Here is a 16,903-nt window from a genome sequence, read left to right as displayed (position 1 = left end):
TACAAAACATTTAGATCAGACAAAGGTAAAAATATTACATATCAAGTCTTATAAAATTAAGCTAAAGCGATGTTTAGGAGTACATTTAGAGCATCAAATACATATATCAAAGTACATTATACTGGAAGTTCTAACGAATACAATTAGACAAGAAAAATAAATTGAGACACATAAGAACAGAAAGTAAGAAACCAAATGACCTTTATTTGTGGACAATATAATAGTCTATACATCCAAGGGAGACCAGAAGAAAATGATTAGAATGAGAGAATTCAGCAACACTATTACATGGAAGACCAATGTACACAAAACAAGCTCCCATTCACACTTACAACAACATTATAAAGTACTGAGGAATAAATCTAGTAAGAAGAGTACCAAGCATTTAAGGGACAAATTATAAAACATATGATAGTCTCTAAAAGATGACCCAAAATAAATGAAAACATTTGCCATACTTGTAAGTCTGAGGACTCAGTATCTCAAATATATAAGTTTTATGCAAATAAACCTATACATTTACTGCTACCTCAATCAAATTCTAATAGAGATTTTCACTGACCTTGAAAAACAAATTCCCAAATTCACAAGAAAGAGCAAAGTACTCAGAATAACTAACATGCTTACGAGGGAGGATAGAGTGGAGCGTTTATTTTACCAGTTATCAAGATTTATTTATTTATTTATTTATTTATTTATTTATTTATGATTGAGTCTCATTTTCTTGCCCAGGCTGGAGTGCACTGCTGCTATCTCGGCTCACTGCAACCTCTGCTGCCCGGGTTCAAGCAATTCTCCTGCCTCAGCCTCCTGAGTAGCTGGGATTACATTTGCCCACTACCACACCTGGCTAATTTTTGTATTTTTAGTAGAGACAGGGTTTCACCATGTTGACCAGGTTGGTCGCCTTGAACTCCTGACCTCAGTTGATCCCACCATCTCGGCTTCCCAAAGTGCGGGGATTACAGGCGTAAGTCACCACGTCCAGCCAAGATTTATTATGAGGCCATAGTAATTAAGATAATGTAGCAGTGTTTGTCATTACATGTCTAGTGTCCAGTGACAGACATGTAGACAAATAGAAGACAGCTGAAAGTCCAGAAAAAGAAGCAGGCACATCTGTATAACTTGATATATGAAAGCAGCAGCAATGAAGGGGAAAAGGATAGAAAATTAATTTCCATATAAAAATTATGGAGAAAATGTAAACAAAATGAATTCCAGGTTGATTAAAGTCCTAAACTGTAAAAAACAAAATGTTAAAACTTTTAGAAAAAAATTAAGAAGTATGTCTTGGAGTAGAGATGGATGTCTTAAATAAGATTTTTAAAAAGCACACATATGGATAAATTTGATTAAAATATTAGTTAAAATTCTGCTCAAGAAAGACACTATAAGCAAACTTAAAAGGCAAGCCACAGCCGAAGACTTTGGGGGATCCCTTTGCAGATCTCTGTGGGTCCTTGTCTCTGTCCAGCTCCCTTGTCTCTGGTGTTTTGTCCTATAAATTTTTGCTTCCTGGGCTTCCCAGAACTCTAAATTGACTCCTCCATTTGACTGCTGGGCTCTTTCTGGGTTTTCCCTCCGGTGCTGGAACTTAGGGAACTCACCCAGGCAATAAGCTAGGCAATCCTAGAGAGCTCTTCATTTTATTTCCTTCCTTCAGGGATCACTATTCTGTACTACCTTTGCCCATTGTTTTAGATGGTTTGTTGGTTTTCTAGTTACTAAAGTAGGAGAGTAAACCTGGTCCCTATTATTCCACCATGGCCAGAAGTGGAAGTGGTCCTAATACAATTTTCATGAAGTTTGAAAACATGTAAAACAATGCTATATATCTCTATATCTACATAGATATATAGAATTTATTAAAAATATGAAGTAATTATATAAAAAAGGTGTATAGAAGAGATAAACACCAAATTTGGAATGGTATTTACTTGGAGAGAGAGATAGGAGAGGACTACTCTGAAATGGAGCTACTTTATAAGTAAGAATGGTAACATTTTAGAATTCTTTGAAAAATTAGTAGTAGGCACATGGCTGGCTGTTCTTCATGCTATTTTATGTACTTCTTATAGGCATGAAATATTGTATAATAAAAATGTAAAAGTATTAAAAAGAAGACTAAAGAATATTAGGTAAAGGAGCATCCCAGAAAGATCAAGAGGTAAAATAGAGTAATTGTTTCTGCAAGCTGCCTAAGTCAGAAGGCACTGTGTAGAGGGGACAAAAAAGTAACAATGGAGACATAGCATCTTCTTCCCTCACCTTGGGGTCTCTGGAAGGCCTGTGATTTCCCTGCTGGTGCTTTCCTACTGGTATTTCCTACTTTTGGACAGACTTTTCTTTAATGAAACCCTTCAAACCCCAACTTCCACAAACACCACCAGTATCACTATGACGCTGTGTTGTCATCTGTCCGTCCACCTGTGAGTCACTAACCCTTAGTTCTTGAAGATTTGAGCCCTTGGGTCACTGTTCCTCTCTCTGTCATCCACAGAGATGATCTTCTTTGACCTTGGCCTCTTAGTTCCTTGCACTGCTTTCCTGCAATTACCATCTCTTGCTTGGATATTGCAGTAGCCTCCTGACTGGCCCCCTTTCCCCAGCATCATTCCCTACCTCTTTAATTCTTAACACAGTAGCCAGTCAGAGACATCATTTTAAGGCATTGGGTCATGTCTTTCTCTGCTCCAAGTCCTCAAGTGACTCCCCATCTCACTCAGAGGAAAAGCCAAGCTCCCCTCATTGTCTTCAGAACACTACATTATTTGACTCCTGGACCTCCTCTCCTGCTGCCTTCCTGCTCATCACCCTGGACTCCTGGATGCTTCTGGAACCTGCTAGGCATGCTCCTGCCTCATTTGTACCCACTGCTCCCTCTGCTTAGACATTTTCACTCTAGATACCTCTAAGGCTTGTTTCTTCTCTCACCTCCTGATATGGTTTGGCTGTGTCCTCACCCAAATCTCATCTTGAATTGTAGTTCCCATAATCCCCATGTGTTGTGAGAGGGATCAGGTGGGAAGTAATTTAATCATGAAGGTTGTTACCCTCATGCTGTTCTTCTGATAGTGAGTGAGTTCTCATGAGATTTGATGGTTTTATAAGGGACTTTCCCTGCTTTTGCTTGGCACTCTTCTCCTTCCTGTCATCATGTGAAGAAGGATGTGTTTGCTTCCCCTTCCACCCTGATTATAAGTTTCCTGAGACCTCCCCAGCCATGCTGAACTGTGAGTCAATTAAACCTCTTTCCTTTATAAATTATCCAGTCTCAGGTATGTTTTTATTAGTAGTGTGACAATAAACTAATACACCTCCTGTAGGTCTTTGCTCTTCAATTGTTACATTTGTCATAAGACCTTCCTTGACCACTTTATTTAAAACTGCTCTCTCCCTGTACAATGCTTTCTTTCTGCTTATTTGTTTTCTCTAGCATTTACCACCCTCTAATATGCTATATAATCAATTTCTTTATTTTGTTTATTGCCTGTCTCCCTTCACTGGAATGTAATCTCCATGAGGACAGGGGATTTCACATATTTTATTGCTTTAATACAAGTGCCTGGAACAGTGCCTCGCACAGAGAAGATGCAGTTAAATACTTGCAGAAAGACTGGAAGCTACTTGGGCTTGCAAGAGGCTATTCCATTGTTCCCCTCCCCTTCCCAACCATCTGTAGCTGCCTCCCTTGAAGCACCTTCCAGTTCCCACGGCCACTGCCCACACACGCTTCTCTGCCAGCATTTAAGCTGTTCTTGTGTTCTGGGGTCCTGGGACAATAGCTCACTTCCATGCTGGACTCCAGGATTGGGGTCAATAATAAGCCTTTCTTTCCATAGCACAGGAGTGTGTCATCTCCTGCTTCTTCCTTTTACCTGGCTGTCTAGCTAAAAATGATTGCATAGAGTCAAATAAGATTAGTAATTACATTGGTCAAGCAGGCTAAACTGCTGTAACAAGCAGATCCAAACTAATTATGGCTGAAACACAACAGAAGCTTACTTAGACCTCTAGTCTAAGTAGGTGTTCATGTCTCTGATGGCTGTCCTCCACATGGTGACTCAGGGATTCAATTTGATAGCAGCTTTGGCATCTTCAGCATGTGACTTCCACATTTGTCCAGGCTATTATCATTCCAGTTGGCACATAACTGCAAAAAAGCCTGAGGAGAGTGGATTTTGGTGGACAAGTAGTTGCCTCCACACAGTAATAATATTTGTCATCTTCATCATCGTGGTCTTAGTAGGAGGCATACATTTCAGTGGATAAACTCATGTATGCAAGAAATGTAACTTTGTTTTTTCTAAAATCTAACTTCTATTTTCAGTCTCAGCCTGTTAAGATAGCATAATTTTAATTTTAGTCACTGGGAGATCCCTGTTCCCCTCTTTTCTTGGGGAGGGGTTAAAGGGTGGGGGTAGGGAGAAGTGCATAGTTCCTGATGTCATCTGCTCACACCAGTACCCATAGGGATGGCCATCATCTGGAATAGGCTTTGAGCGTCAGTACTAAAGGATGCTGCAGAAGTGTCCCTAGATCCCAGCTCTGTGGCTCCTCCAGGTCTGGAGGGGCTCTCTATGACTTCCCTGCCTCTCTTGTGGATACAGGAATCATTTGGTTACTCTCATGTCATGACAACAACTTTTCAAGGCTGTGTGAGGCTCCATTTGGCAAGGCACCCCATGCAACTATTCTTATCTGGGCTCTTGCTGTCTTGGAGCTCAGCCCAGCTCTTGGATCCCCCACAACTCCATCTGGGAATTCTATTGCCTTCCTGGGGCTTGACTTTGAAGCAGGGAACAAGGTTGCTCTCTCTGGGACCCATCAGCATCTTTATAACCTGGCCTTTTTCTTTATCTCTTTCATCTCTCTGGGTTGGGTATTTTTTCCTAGTATGATGAGGAGGGTAATTCTGGTTCTGGCTCACTTCTTGTCTATGCTGTGAATTCTTCCCCTCTCTCTAAGGGCATGGGTTTTTGGAACTTAAAACTGAAAGGAGAGACCGCTTCCCTCTGCATTTGGCTGTTACATTCTCTTCACTGAGTAGAGAATAACCTGGTTGCTAGTGAGAGGAAGGACCAAGGGGCATAGCATGGGCATACCATTTTTTTTTTTTTTTTTTTTTTGAGACGGAGTCTCGCTCTGTCGCCCAGCCCAGGCTGGAGTGCAGTGGCGCGATCTCGGCTCACTGCAAGCTCCGCCTCCCGGGTTCACGCCATTCTCCTGCCTCAGCCTCCCGAGTAGCTGGGACTACAGGCGCCCACAACCGCGCCCGGCTAATTTTTTGTATTTTTAGTAGAGACGGGGTTTCACCGTGGTCTCGATCTCCTGACCTTGTGATCCGCCCGCCTCGGCCTCCCAAAGTGCTGGGATTACAGGCGTGAGCCACCGCGCCCGGCCAGGGCATACCATTTTTAATGGGAGAATTGTGAAATACTTAAAAAATACAATTGCACCATTTGATAATACTAATGACAACAACAATAATGATGTAATTTATATCTATTGAGCATTTAGTGTATGCCAGATCCTCTCCTAAGTGCTCTCTACATATGGTATGTCTTTTAATTGTCACAACAAATCTATGTGTATTTAATATTAGTCTTATTTTCCATCAGAGCAGTTGAAGTTCAGAAAGGTAAAGGGACTTGCATGTGTCAGGGTCTCACAGTTTGCAAATAAGCCAGTGGATCTAGGCTTCAGATGCTAGCCTTCACCTAAAGTCTGAGCTCAACCACTGCAACTCCTGGCCTCTTGGCAATATCCCTGGAACCTCAGTACACCAAATGGGGAATCATTTCATTCTTCCACACTCCTGGCATCAGGCAGGAGTGGGGCTGGCCTTCCTGATTCCCTGCCCCAGCAGAGGTGGGTTGTCCCTAGGGTGCCCCTACTGTCAGCCTCTTCCTCAGAACCGGTTGCCCTTTCTGCTTCGACCACGGCCTGTCTCATCTCCCTGCAGGTTTCCAACCTCTCTCTCTCTCTTTCTTGGTTTGGCTTTACAAATAAAATGTAAATTTAGCTAAGAGCTCATACCACAAAAAGGGAAGAAGTGGTAAGTACAGGCAGCAAACAGAGCTCAAGGGTTAACACCCTGCTGCCACTGGCTGCATGGGCTTTGCAAAGGGGAGTGGGGACTGAGGCTCCTAGGTAGGTGTTCTTGGACCCTCCAGGTGGCCCCTCTGATCACCTGGCTCATGCTGAGGCGAGACGTCCCAGGCTCTCCCCCAGACAGGCAGAGCCTTTTCCAAGTAGAGTGCCTGTGGCTTCAAAAAGACCTCAAACAATCTCTACTATCAGATGACTATTCCTTTGGATTAATAAGCTCCAAATACTGGATAGGCTCACTCTAAAAATTCAGGTGTCAAACATTTTCATCTTAGTCTAGCTGGGCTGAATCCTCGGGCTCAGAGCAAGGCTCCCAGGGGAGTTATGTTGGTGGGCAGTGGGAAGGGAGGAGAGGAGCTTTGGAATGTGGTGCAGGTGGCTTGGTGCAGGGGGCTGTGGGAGGGTGCACAACTGTGTGTCTCTGCAGGTGAGGACTCCATCAGCACCTTGGGCCTGATCCTTGGCGTGGGGCTGTTGCTGCTGCTCGTGTCCATCCTCGGCTACAGCCTGGCCAAGTGGTACCAGCGCGGGTACTGCTGGGAGGGTGAGTGTGCACTGGGCCCTGTCGCCCCAGTTCTGCCCAGCTCCTCCTCTCCCATAGCAATGCCTGGCAGGGCTGCAAACTCTTCAGCATGGTGGGATGCAAAAATATTTCCTGTGGTGGTTGCAGTGGTTGAAGACTTGAGTGGGTGGCTGAGCAGTTGAGGTGGTGAGGTGGGGCAATGGCGCCTTTATCGAGGGAATGGGGGCTCCTCCCACCCCAGCAAGCCGCCAGCTTCCTCCTCCTTCAGCGTCCATGCCAGGGGTCTGTGTGGACCCCCAAGGCCAAGAGCAACAGGCTAGACAGGCCAAGCTCCAAGTGGTCTAACTCTGGCTCCTTTTGTGTCTCTGCCCCTGCCTATGGGTCTTGGGGCCCTCTCCTAAACTTGTGGAGGTATCAGCTTCTCTGGGAGTCTCCTGGAAATTGCTGTGGTGTTCCCAACTCTAGACACAGCTGCACTTTTCACTGGATTCTGGGAAAGCTGGAAGGGTGTGCTGGAATGCCAAGAGGTAGAGACTATTTCCTAGATCTGCAGTTAACTTTAACAGAGTCCATGGATATTTGTCAGGCACCTACTATGTGCCAATGCACTTTCATCTAATATGATTTTCTTTAAAATTCCACATGAGAAAGACATTATTATAGGCTTCATTTTTAAAAATGGGGACATGAGGCTAAGGTCATGGAGTTAGAATGAGGTGGAGTCTGAATTCAAACCCAGGTCTGGTTCTTTTGGGGTCCAGGCTAGGACTGCCTTCATCCCAGGATAATCAGAACCCTTAATGGGGGGCCCTGAAGGAGGCTGGGATGCTCCCACCCCATCCTGAGGTCCAGTCCAGCCACCTTCCTCCTCCAGACAAGGGAGAGGGAGCACCAGACATTCTTAGAAGGGTGATGGACTGCTTCCCCTGGAGGTACTAACCCTCTCTTTTTGGATTGTCCTCCTAGGGCCTAATTTTGTCTTCAACTTATACCAAATCCGGTGAGTAAATTCAGGGAAATCTGGGTGATGTGGGGGTTGGGGGTAGATATAACAGAAAAACAATCAAAGATAGAGTAAGAACTGACTGGTTCCCTTTCCTTTCTTCTGTTCATGCCCCTAAGAAAACAAAAGAAGGGCACGGGAATCCATTTAGAAAAGTCCCATGAATTAAAACTTGAACACAGACAGGACTATGTGAAACCCTGATGACAATGATCTCCTTAACACTCACCCTTAGGCAGGGAATATCCATCCATCCTTCCATCCATCCATCCATCCATCCATCCATCCATCCATCCATCTCTTCCCCAAGCAGGCAGAGCCTGCCTTCCTTCCTTCCTTCCTTCCTTCCTTCCTTCCTTCCTTCCTTCCTTCCTTCCTTCCTTTTCATTTATTCAGAAAGATTCTATCATAACCACCACTACTGCGGTATTAGTTTCAAGGAGTACAAAGATGACAGGGCATAGTCTCTGTCTTCAAGCATTTCATGTCTCTGCTGGAGACAGGTCTGATTACAGATAATGTAATCTCAGGCACAAGATGGTATCAAAAAGAGGAGCATATGAGAAAATCAGGGATTCAGGGAGTGCGAGCCAGAAGTCCTCTTGGCACTGGTCATCTCATCTACTTGCTACAGACAGGGCTGTACCTCCTTTGGCCCTGAGAGATGATTACAGTAATTGGCCCACTTGCTTTTCTGGAAGACAAGTCAGTGAGTTGGTGCCCTGGAGTCAAGGGAGATGGGGTCCCAGGGAGAGGCTAGGTTATCAGCTCCAGTAGCCTGATTGGGTCATCTTTTTCAGGAACCTGAAGGATCTAGAGATGGGTCCACCCTTCACCATCAGTGGTCACATCAGCAGCTCAGATGGTGGCTACATGAAGTTCTCCAACAGGCTAGTCTGATGCAGAGGCAGCAGCTTGTGGAGCCCTGGGGAGAGGAGTTGGAGTTGGGAGAGCTGCCGAGTGAGCCTGATGTCCAAGTAAGGTCTTAAGACAGTCCAGGCACCCAAGCCTCGCACCAAGGACCATTTGGAACCCAAAGAGATTATCTGGTTCATCCCCTGTCTTCTAGTGCTGATCTCAGGCTTGGGGTCATGTTTTCCCCTACCCGCTTCTGGCACTAGGCCTGCCCTGTTTCCTCCTGTCCACCCAATCCATGCCCAGCCTTTCCTTCCCAGGAAGGTTCTGTTTGTATTCAAGGTGGAAGCTTCTAGAGCAGAGCTTTTTATCTCAGCTCTTGCTCTGAGATGAAATATCCAGATGGCCAATATCTCTGAGAAGCATCACTTCAGTTCTGAGCTTTCCACGCCCAGGAGCCTCCCCTGCTTCACGGCCCACCGATCCTTTGGCCACACCTTCCCTTAACTGCCTTCAAGCCAATCCCTTCCCCGCATCTCAGATACTTTTTCCCATCCAAACCATTTCTCCCTCTGGCAGTTCTTGCCCCTCCCAGACTCCCCTGGACTGCCCTCATCCCCTTGGATCTTCAAGGCCTGGCCTAGCCTCTCATTGTGGAGAATGAGGGGGTCTCCTCTGGATATGCCATCAGCCTATGGCATGGGAGTCCTGGGGAGTCAGGCCTCCGGGGATGGAGTCTGGCTGGGCAGCAGCAGCTTTCTCACAGAACTAAAAGAGGCCGCCATTCCTCAGGAGGGAGCTGGATCCCGGGAAGCCCTGAGCCTGTAGGAGGGGTCAGAGATGTCCTGGAGAACCGGCCCTGCCCAGTGCAGTCCAGTGTGGGCGAGGCCTCCAGACACCAGTGGGGAGCTTCTTTATGGGGTATCTCCAGTCACCTCCCCTTGTACGGTTGACCAGGGGCCAGAAAGTCAGTCATAGCTTCAAATAGGCAAGTTACACAGAAGTGATTCCAGACATGGTTTTAACATTCCCACCTGAGGCCAATTTCCCTGAAGCCTGAGCTGGGCCTCGACTCTGCCCCGCCCCACTCTGTACTTGGTTCCAGCACTTTCAACCCTCCCCTTGCCCCGTCCCCAATCTGGGTCTGTTCTCTTACTGCTGAAGGCCTTAGTGCATCCCAAACATGACCAACTCCCAATTTTGATGTGCAGTGCTGAGAACAGTCTAGAAACATGTTCTTGTTGCCTAGGCCCCTGCGATGGGGTGGGTACGGGGGAGTGGGTGAGTGCCACCTTACAGTGTTCTGCATTTCTTGTGCAAAGCCTGCCCTGTGGCAAAAGGGGGCCGGAAATGGTGGGAGTGTGAAGAGGAACCCAGGCGAGGCTGAACAAACCAGATAATGCAGCAGGGAAACCAGGAATCCACTGTAGTTTGGTGGACAGTGGGGCAGTTCCCCTCGTGAGTCATCATCCTTTTTCCGGTCTGTGCCCTGCTGGACTGGAGGTGGAGTGTGCATGGGACATCAGCTCAGAAGGTGCTTAGTGCAGACTTGTTCAAACCAGAGAGGCAGTGTCCTCAGGGCTCCTGTGGTTGGAGTAGGGCAAGAGAAGGGGGCCTGTCACTGCTGAAACCTGCAGTTAGAACAGCTATCCACCAGCCCCTCTGCTAGCAGCCCAGCAACAGATGCAGGAGCCCAGTACAGCAAGGGGGAGGAGGAGGGTAGCTGTGTGATTTCTCTTCCTATGCTCCCTTTCCTGAAGCCTCATTTCTCTTTTTGGGTTGTAGCAGATTGTAGAGGAAGGAAGGCAAGGAGCTTTACCAGCCCTTACCCCATTTTCTGCCAGGGTCTGGCGGCCATCCTCCCAGCATAGCCAGGCTTTGACTTAACTACCAAGTCTCTGGATTTGGAGGTCTTCAACTGAGTCTTCTGTCCCTGAGTAAGTGGGAGTGAGGAAGGCCCCTTAATGGTTCTGGGACCCCTCCCTTCCTTGAAGGCCTCTTGGAATAGCAGGGAGGGGAGATGGGTTGTCTTCAGCTTCCTTCCTTGGATTTCAATTCTGAGGACTGGGGCCTGTTTCCTAATCCCTGAGGTTCGGGCCCCAGTAATCCATCCATCCTTCCTTCCTTCCTTCCTTCCTTCCTTCCTTCCTTCCTTCCTTCCTTCCTTCCTTCCTTCCTTCCTTCCTTCTTTCCTTCCCTCCCTCCCTCCCTCCTTCCCTCCCTCCTTCCCTCCCTCCCTCCCTCCCTCCCTCCCTCCCTCCTTCCTTCCTTCCTTCCTTCCTTCCTTCCTTCCTTCCTTCCTTCCTTCCTTCCTTCCTTCCTTCCTTCCTTCCTTCCTTTCTGACAGAGTCTCACCCTGTTGCCCAGGCTGGAGTGCAGTGGTGGGATCTTGGCTCACTGCAACTTCTGTCTCCCAGGTTCAAGGGATCCTCCTGCCTCAGCCTCCCAAGTAGCTGGGATTACAGGTGCATGCCATCATGCCCAACTAACTTTTATATTTTTAATAGAGATGGGATTTCACCATGTGGCCAGGCTGGTCCCGAACTCCTAACCTCAAGTGATCCACCCACCTCAGCCTCCCAAAGTGCTGGGATTACAGGTGTGAGCCGCTGCACCTGGCCCGACCCCAATAAAACTCTCTACCCACACCCTGCCTAGCAGGGATCCTGGGTCTGCAGTCCATGCCTGGCCTACGCCCCTGGAAGTGCTCAGAACTCAGTAGCCTTGGGGAAACTTGAAAGGGAGGATGGGGCCCAGGAGCCAGGTGGCCCTGGCCTCAGGTCTGTGGCTTCAGGTGAGGAGACGGGGACAGCTGCCCGGGGCTGGGAGCATGGAGGGTATTTCCCATCCTCGGGAGCAGAACTGATACTGGGCGACTTCCTCTTTTAGGGCCCTCTGACGCACCCTCTGTCCCCTCAGCCTCCCCCTCTTTTCCTTACTTCCGCAGGCCACTGGCGAACACAGCTTTCTTCACCCTTGGGGCCTGGGCCCCACCCCTGGACTCTGTGTGTTTCTGTTGAGAGCTCCAAAGGGCAGGTTCCAGCTTGTTTAGAAACGATTGGGGAGCAGATGCCTGGAAACCCAGCCACAGGTTTGGCTGAGCCAGGCACTGGTTGGGCACCCAGACCACGGCTGTGCCAGGGCCTCTCCCAGCACCTTCCTGCTACCTTTTTACAGTTCTTCTTTCCACTGGCCCTAAGAGCCCAGAGGTAGTCACAGGGGCCGAGGGCCCAGGGGCTGGCTGCTCCCAGTTCCCCTGCCACCCTTTGGTGCCTTCTCTGGGGCTATTCTCCAGCCTGGGTGCCCTTTTGTCCCCACAGCCCCTCCCCTCCTAGCCATATCTAGTCTCTGTGGGATGGCTCAAGTCCATCTTTGCTCTGACTTTGCTCAGCGTTCGAGACTTGATACCACCCATTTTGATCTGAATTGCAGGTGACCACATTTCCTCCATTTGTGCTGTTCCTCAACCAAGCTGAGCCCTCTGCAAGCAAGGTTATGTTCTGTAGGTCTTTAGTAGCTCCTAAAACTGGAGCGTGCCAGAGGAGGCCAGTAACTTTACTTGCCGAGTAGAAAAGAGACACCCAGTGTAGCCACAGAAAGCTTCTTTGTCCTAGAAAATCATTTAAAATCATGATGAGGCTAGGAGGTGAAGAGGGAGCTTTTCTCTCCTCTATGTTCTCCTTGAAGTCTTAATGATCTTCTCCCATGCCAGTGGCATTGGAGGGGGCCAGGTGACAGAAGCCAGGAGGCCAGAGTCTATGGTGCCCCTCTCTCTGCTTCAGGAGTCTGAGAAACTCGAAGTAGGAGCAGATGGGAGGATCATTATTATATTTTTAAAAACTGCTTAGTGATCAAAAGGAGGAGCAGAGACTGTTTGCACAGTCCACAGTTCACAGAGCACAAAGCCTTTTCTCGCATGGTACTGCGTTTGAGCCTTATGTCAAGCTTGAGACACAGGGATTATTCTTGGTCCTGTTTTACATATACGGACACTTGGGTCAGAAAAGCAGCATGTTTTACCCAAGTTCCACAGCTGGCTACTGGCTGCACCAGAGCTGAGCAGAGTCTGCGCCCTCACGGATGCAGCTGACATCAGGGCGTAAGGATGAGGACTAAATGTAATATAAGGTCTGGTTCTGACCCTGCCCTGACGTGCTGTGTGGTCATGGGCTACTTAGTCCACCTCTCTGGACATCTATTTCAGCATCTGGAAATCAAAAGTTTGGACTATTTTTCCAAGGTTTCTCCTGGTTCTTACTTGTAGAAGAGCAAAGACCTTATCTATTTTTTTTTTTAAAGCCTCCGCATTCTCAGTTCTTAGCATATAACCTGGTCCATAGTAGGTGCTCAGTAAACAATTAAAAGATGCAAGTACAAAGTGTCAATGTATCTTTCTAATTTAGGAGATGGCAGTTGAAAGGTGACGGCTGCAGTTCCCTAATGGTCTAGGATTCTAAGCATTACTTAGCCTTTCCTTGACTCTGAATGTGTCTGACCAGGTTCCAAGTCTGGCCCATTCCCAGCCAAATTGTTCTTTACCTGTAGGGTGAAACGCTAATGTTTGCTGAGCATGTATCAGTGCAGGGACGAGGCTTATGATGCACAGCCTGTCTTCATCCTCACAGCCTCACAGGTGAGGGAACAGAGGCTCAGAGCGCTGTGAAGTGATTTGTTCAAGGCCAGGCAAGAATCTATTTTCTTTATAATCCTTTGTCACCCACTTCTAGCCTCAGTCCAAACTGGCAGCTATCCTGACATCCTTGGCCCCCAAGAACATACTCCTCCCTGTAGATGGTCTCTAATCTCTTTCTGGGGTCTCCTTGTGTGGTGAGAAGGGAGCTCAGGAGCCCAGTCCTCCTTAGGCCCCATCCTTAGCTCTGAGCTTCCCACTGACCTGCTCCCCTTTCTTCCTTTTGTTTTTTTAGACCTTCCTTGACCTCCAAATCACCAAATTCTGCCCATTCTTCATGCCAGCTCAAATTTCCCTTCTCCAGGGAGCCTTCTGTAAGACCCATGGATCTTGTACTCTGCTGATTTTAAATACAGATAGTCTCAGGCTCCCATAACTTTATTATTGATTATTTATTTGCATTCATTTATTCACACTGCTTCCATAACATGCCAGGAACTATGCTAGGCACCATGGGGGCATCCAGTCTCCCTGAAATTAACCTTGTTTTCTCCTATTTGATGGGCATTTCTTGCAGGCAGAATCAGGTTTTAAACCTCTTCTGAGTTCTCCACGGTACTTTGCATGCCTCTGGCCATAGCCAGGAACTTCTCAGGAAATTGTGTTGAAATCTCTCTTCAGAACATCTTGATCATTGCTTCATCCCTGGTGCAATCCCAGGTGCTCTGAAAACCAAAACTTTCTCTCTCTCCTCATCCTTGACTACATTCAACCTTGTGCTCATGATCAGTTACATTTCTGAGAGAGAGCACATAGATGACGATTTTTCTATCTTGAAGTATAACTAAGGAATGATCAAAACCATGACGACGCTGGCAGGTGAAGAGGGAGCTTTTCTCTCCTCTAGGTTCTTCTTCAAGTTTTAATGATCTTGTCCCATGCCAGTGGCATTGGAGGGTGCCTAGTGCCAGGGACCAGGAGCCCAGAGTCTATAGTGCCCCACTCTGTGCTCCAGGAGTCTGACAAACTCAAAGTGGGAGCAGATGGGAGGATCGTTAATTATATTTCTAAAAACTGCTTAGTGATCTAAAACCATCTAGAAGCTGTGATATTTAAACAGATCTGATACAAAACAGGAAGCTGGTGGCCTGGTGAATTCTCACACTTGGAGACCAGAAGTGAAAATGTTCTGCCTGCCTGGAGCAGCAGCAGGCCAGCAAAACAACAGGTGGGGCCGGGCGCAGTGGCTCATGCCTGTAATCCTAGCACTTTGGGAAGCCAAGGTGGGAGGATCACTTGAGGTCAGGAGTTCAAGATCAGCCTGGCCAACATGGTGAAAACCCGTCTCTGCTAAAACTACAAAAATTAGCCAAGCGTGGTGGCTCGTGCTTGTAATCCCAGCTACTAGGGAGGCTGAGGCAAGGGAATTGCTTGAACCCAGGAGGCAGATGTTGCAGTGAGCTGAGATTGTGCCACTGCACTCCAGCCTGGAAACATAGCGAGACTCTCACTGGAAAAAAAAACAAAAAAACAAAAACCGTTTGGGCAGTGCTGGAGGTGAGTTTTCATCTGCAGAGCTATTGGGCTTGTCTCCTCCTTTCCAATCAGGAGGATGCAGTTTCTCACGATAAGCAGGGAGCCACTGGGGGAATGATGGTGGGCAATATTAGAAGTCGCATCTTTAGCCGGGCACAGTGGCTCACGCCTATAATCTCAGCACTTTGGGAGGCCAAGGCCGGCAGATCACAAGGTCAAGATATTGAGACCATCCTGGCCAACATGGTGAAACCCTATCTCTACTAAAAATACAAAAATTAGCTGGGCGTGGTGGCACGTTCCTGCAGCCCCAGGAGGCAGAGGTTGCAGTGAGCCGAGATCGCACCACTGCACTCCAGCCTGGCAACAGAGTGAGACTCAGTCTCAAAAAAAAAAAGAAGTCACATCTTCTATTCTAGTCCCATTTCCTCCCCTTGTAGCTGGTGAGCGCAAGCTTTGAGCCCCTGATGCTGTGTTTGTATAAGGCTGCCATTGGACCTGAGGACTCTGAGGTCCCTTCCAGCTGGGAGGCTATTTCAGAGCTCAGGTAACTCTGAATAATCCTTTTTCACCCACTTCTACCCTCAGTCCAAGCTGGCATCTACCCTGACATCTTCGGCCCCCAAGAACCTACTTCTCCCTCCAGACGGTCTCTAATCAGTTCCACAGTGCTGGGCGGGGGTGGGGAGTGGAGAAGGAGGTGGGTGGAGACACCCCTGCGTATGCCTGTGTGTGTGTACTACACAACTGAGCCAACGAGGAGAAGGATCATGTCAGATCGCCTTTTGTGTTTCCAGAGAGCCCGCCCATGACAGAGGCTCAATGTTTGCCCAAAGAGTGAATGCATGTTGAATGTTTTCATGGTCCTTTGCCTTGTCTCTTGACCACATCCCCTTGCCTTAGTCTTCCTGTTTGGTCTGTAGCCCTGAGTTCCTACAACACCCAAGAGTTGTAGGGTGAAAATAGCAAGGAAGGGAATCAGCATGGTATAATATGCCTTGGCTAAGAAGATGGCAAGCCTGAAGATAAAATCTAAAATCATAGTTAGGTACAGCCTGCTTTTCTTTAGGCTCAGTCTAAATACCTCCCAAGTGTCTGTTCAGCCACAAGCTACCATCACCACTGTTACCTTCTCATGTTTGGATACTATGCTTCTTCAAGTTCCTTCCCACGAATGGAAGAAATTCATTCATTCATGCATTCATTTATTCATCAAAATTTATTGAGCACCCATTGCAATGTGTTAGGCATTGATTGGGTGCAAAGGACACAGAGAGAAATCAGAGGGGTTTCTGCTGTCTGGGAGCCCACAGTCAGTACTGCATGTAGCACACTCAGGGAGAGCAATGTGCCCAGGGCCCTAATGAAAGAAGTCAGCTTGAAGACTACTCTGTCCATTTCACAGATGAGAAGACTGAGGTCCAGAACTGACATGATGGTTTCATGTGGAGAGAACAGATAGTGGCTCAGCATTCTTTCTACTCCCTGGGGCTGTTGCCTCTTCCTGTTTGCCCTTGGAGCATTTTCAGACCAACAAGCTTGCTGTGGAAGTCCATCCGGCCATTCGCATATTATAGCACACCATGTGCGGGGTGTTCCTGGAGCTGTCAGTGCTGCAGAAGCAGTTGGAAGTGGAGTCAGTGAATCTTTCAATTATTTCAAAAAGTTGATTGTGAAGGATGGGAGAGAAGGTGGTGCTGGCCAGGAAGTTTTCAGAACCCTTGGCTTGTCTTCCCCAAGGAGGCCTCCCAGAAAGCACCAGCTGGGCCAAATGCCTGCTGTCCACACGCCTTTGATCCCTGTGCACATCCCCATGACAGCCCGTACAGTCAGTGCCTCCTGTCCTCCTGGCCTGACAAAGTCTTGTCTCCAGTGCCCACGGCCTGCCATCTGCTTACTGCCTGGCTCCTCCAGTTCCGGGGGAGCCCATGCAGCCCTGTGCACTACATCAGGAGGACTGAGGGATGGAGATTAGACTGAGGGAGCAGGAGTGGATGCAGAGGAGCAGGACAGAACCTCATGGTGGTCCAGGGGAGAGGTGACAATGAATTTGACCAGATGACAGTGGGAGGTGGCAACAAGTGATCGGATCCACCATTTATCTGGAAGGTAGAGCTGATAGGACCTACTGAGGAGTTTGATGGGGCGGAAAGGGCTGACTCCTGGATTTTTGGCCTGAACTAGGGGAAGGGTGGTGCCATTTATCAGGTGGGGAAGACTAGGGGAGGAAGGAGTGTCAGGG

General features: G+C 47.8%; 1 protein-coding gene across 2 annotated transcripts in view; it reads left to right on the top strand.

Annotated features, from left to right (window-relative positions):
- SMIM35 (small integral membrane protein 35) overlaps window positions 1-9,696 on the top strand; it is a 45,995-nt gene extending 36,299 nt beyond the window's left edge. Inside the window, exons 3-5 of one of the 2 annotated variants that reach the window (XM_028834030.2) lie at window positions 6,542-6,658; window positions 7,604-7,637; window positions 8,441-9,696. In XM_028834030.2, the coding sequence (XP_028689863.1) occupies window positions 6,542-6,658; window positions 7,604-7,637; window positions 8,441-8,540 (251 nt within the window). In that variant the 3' untranslated portion in view covers window positions 8,541-9,696. Of the gene's footprint in view, window positions 1-6,412; window positions 6,659-7,603; window positions 7,638-8,440 lie in introns of those variants that run through there. The other variant, XM_077964384.1, reaches the window with a different exon arrangement.
- The last annotated feature ends 7,207 nt before the right edge of the window (window positions 9,697-16,903 follow it).

Source organism: Macaca mulatta, chromosome 14 (genome assembly GCF_049350105.2).
Source record: "Macaca mulatta isolate MMU2019108-1 chromosome 14, T2T-MMU8v2.0, whole genome shotgun sequence".
In the NCBI taxonomy this organism is placed as follows: Eukaryota; Metazoa; Chordata; class Mammalia; order Primates; family Cercopithecidae; genus Macaca; species Macaca mulatta.
Note: the sequence above shows the minus strand (reverse complement) of the source record. Positions and strands in the feature narration are given on the sequence as shown.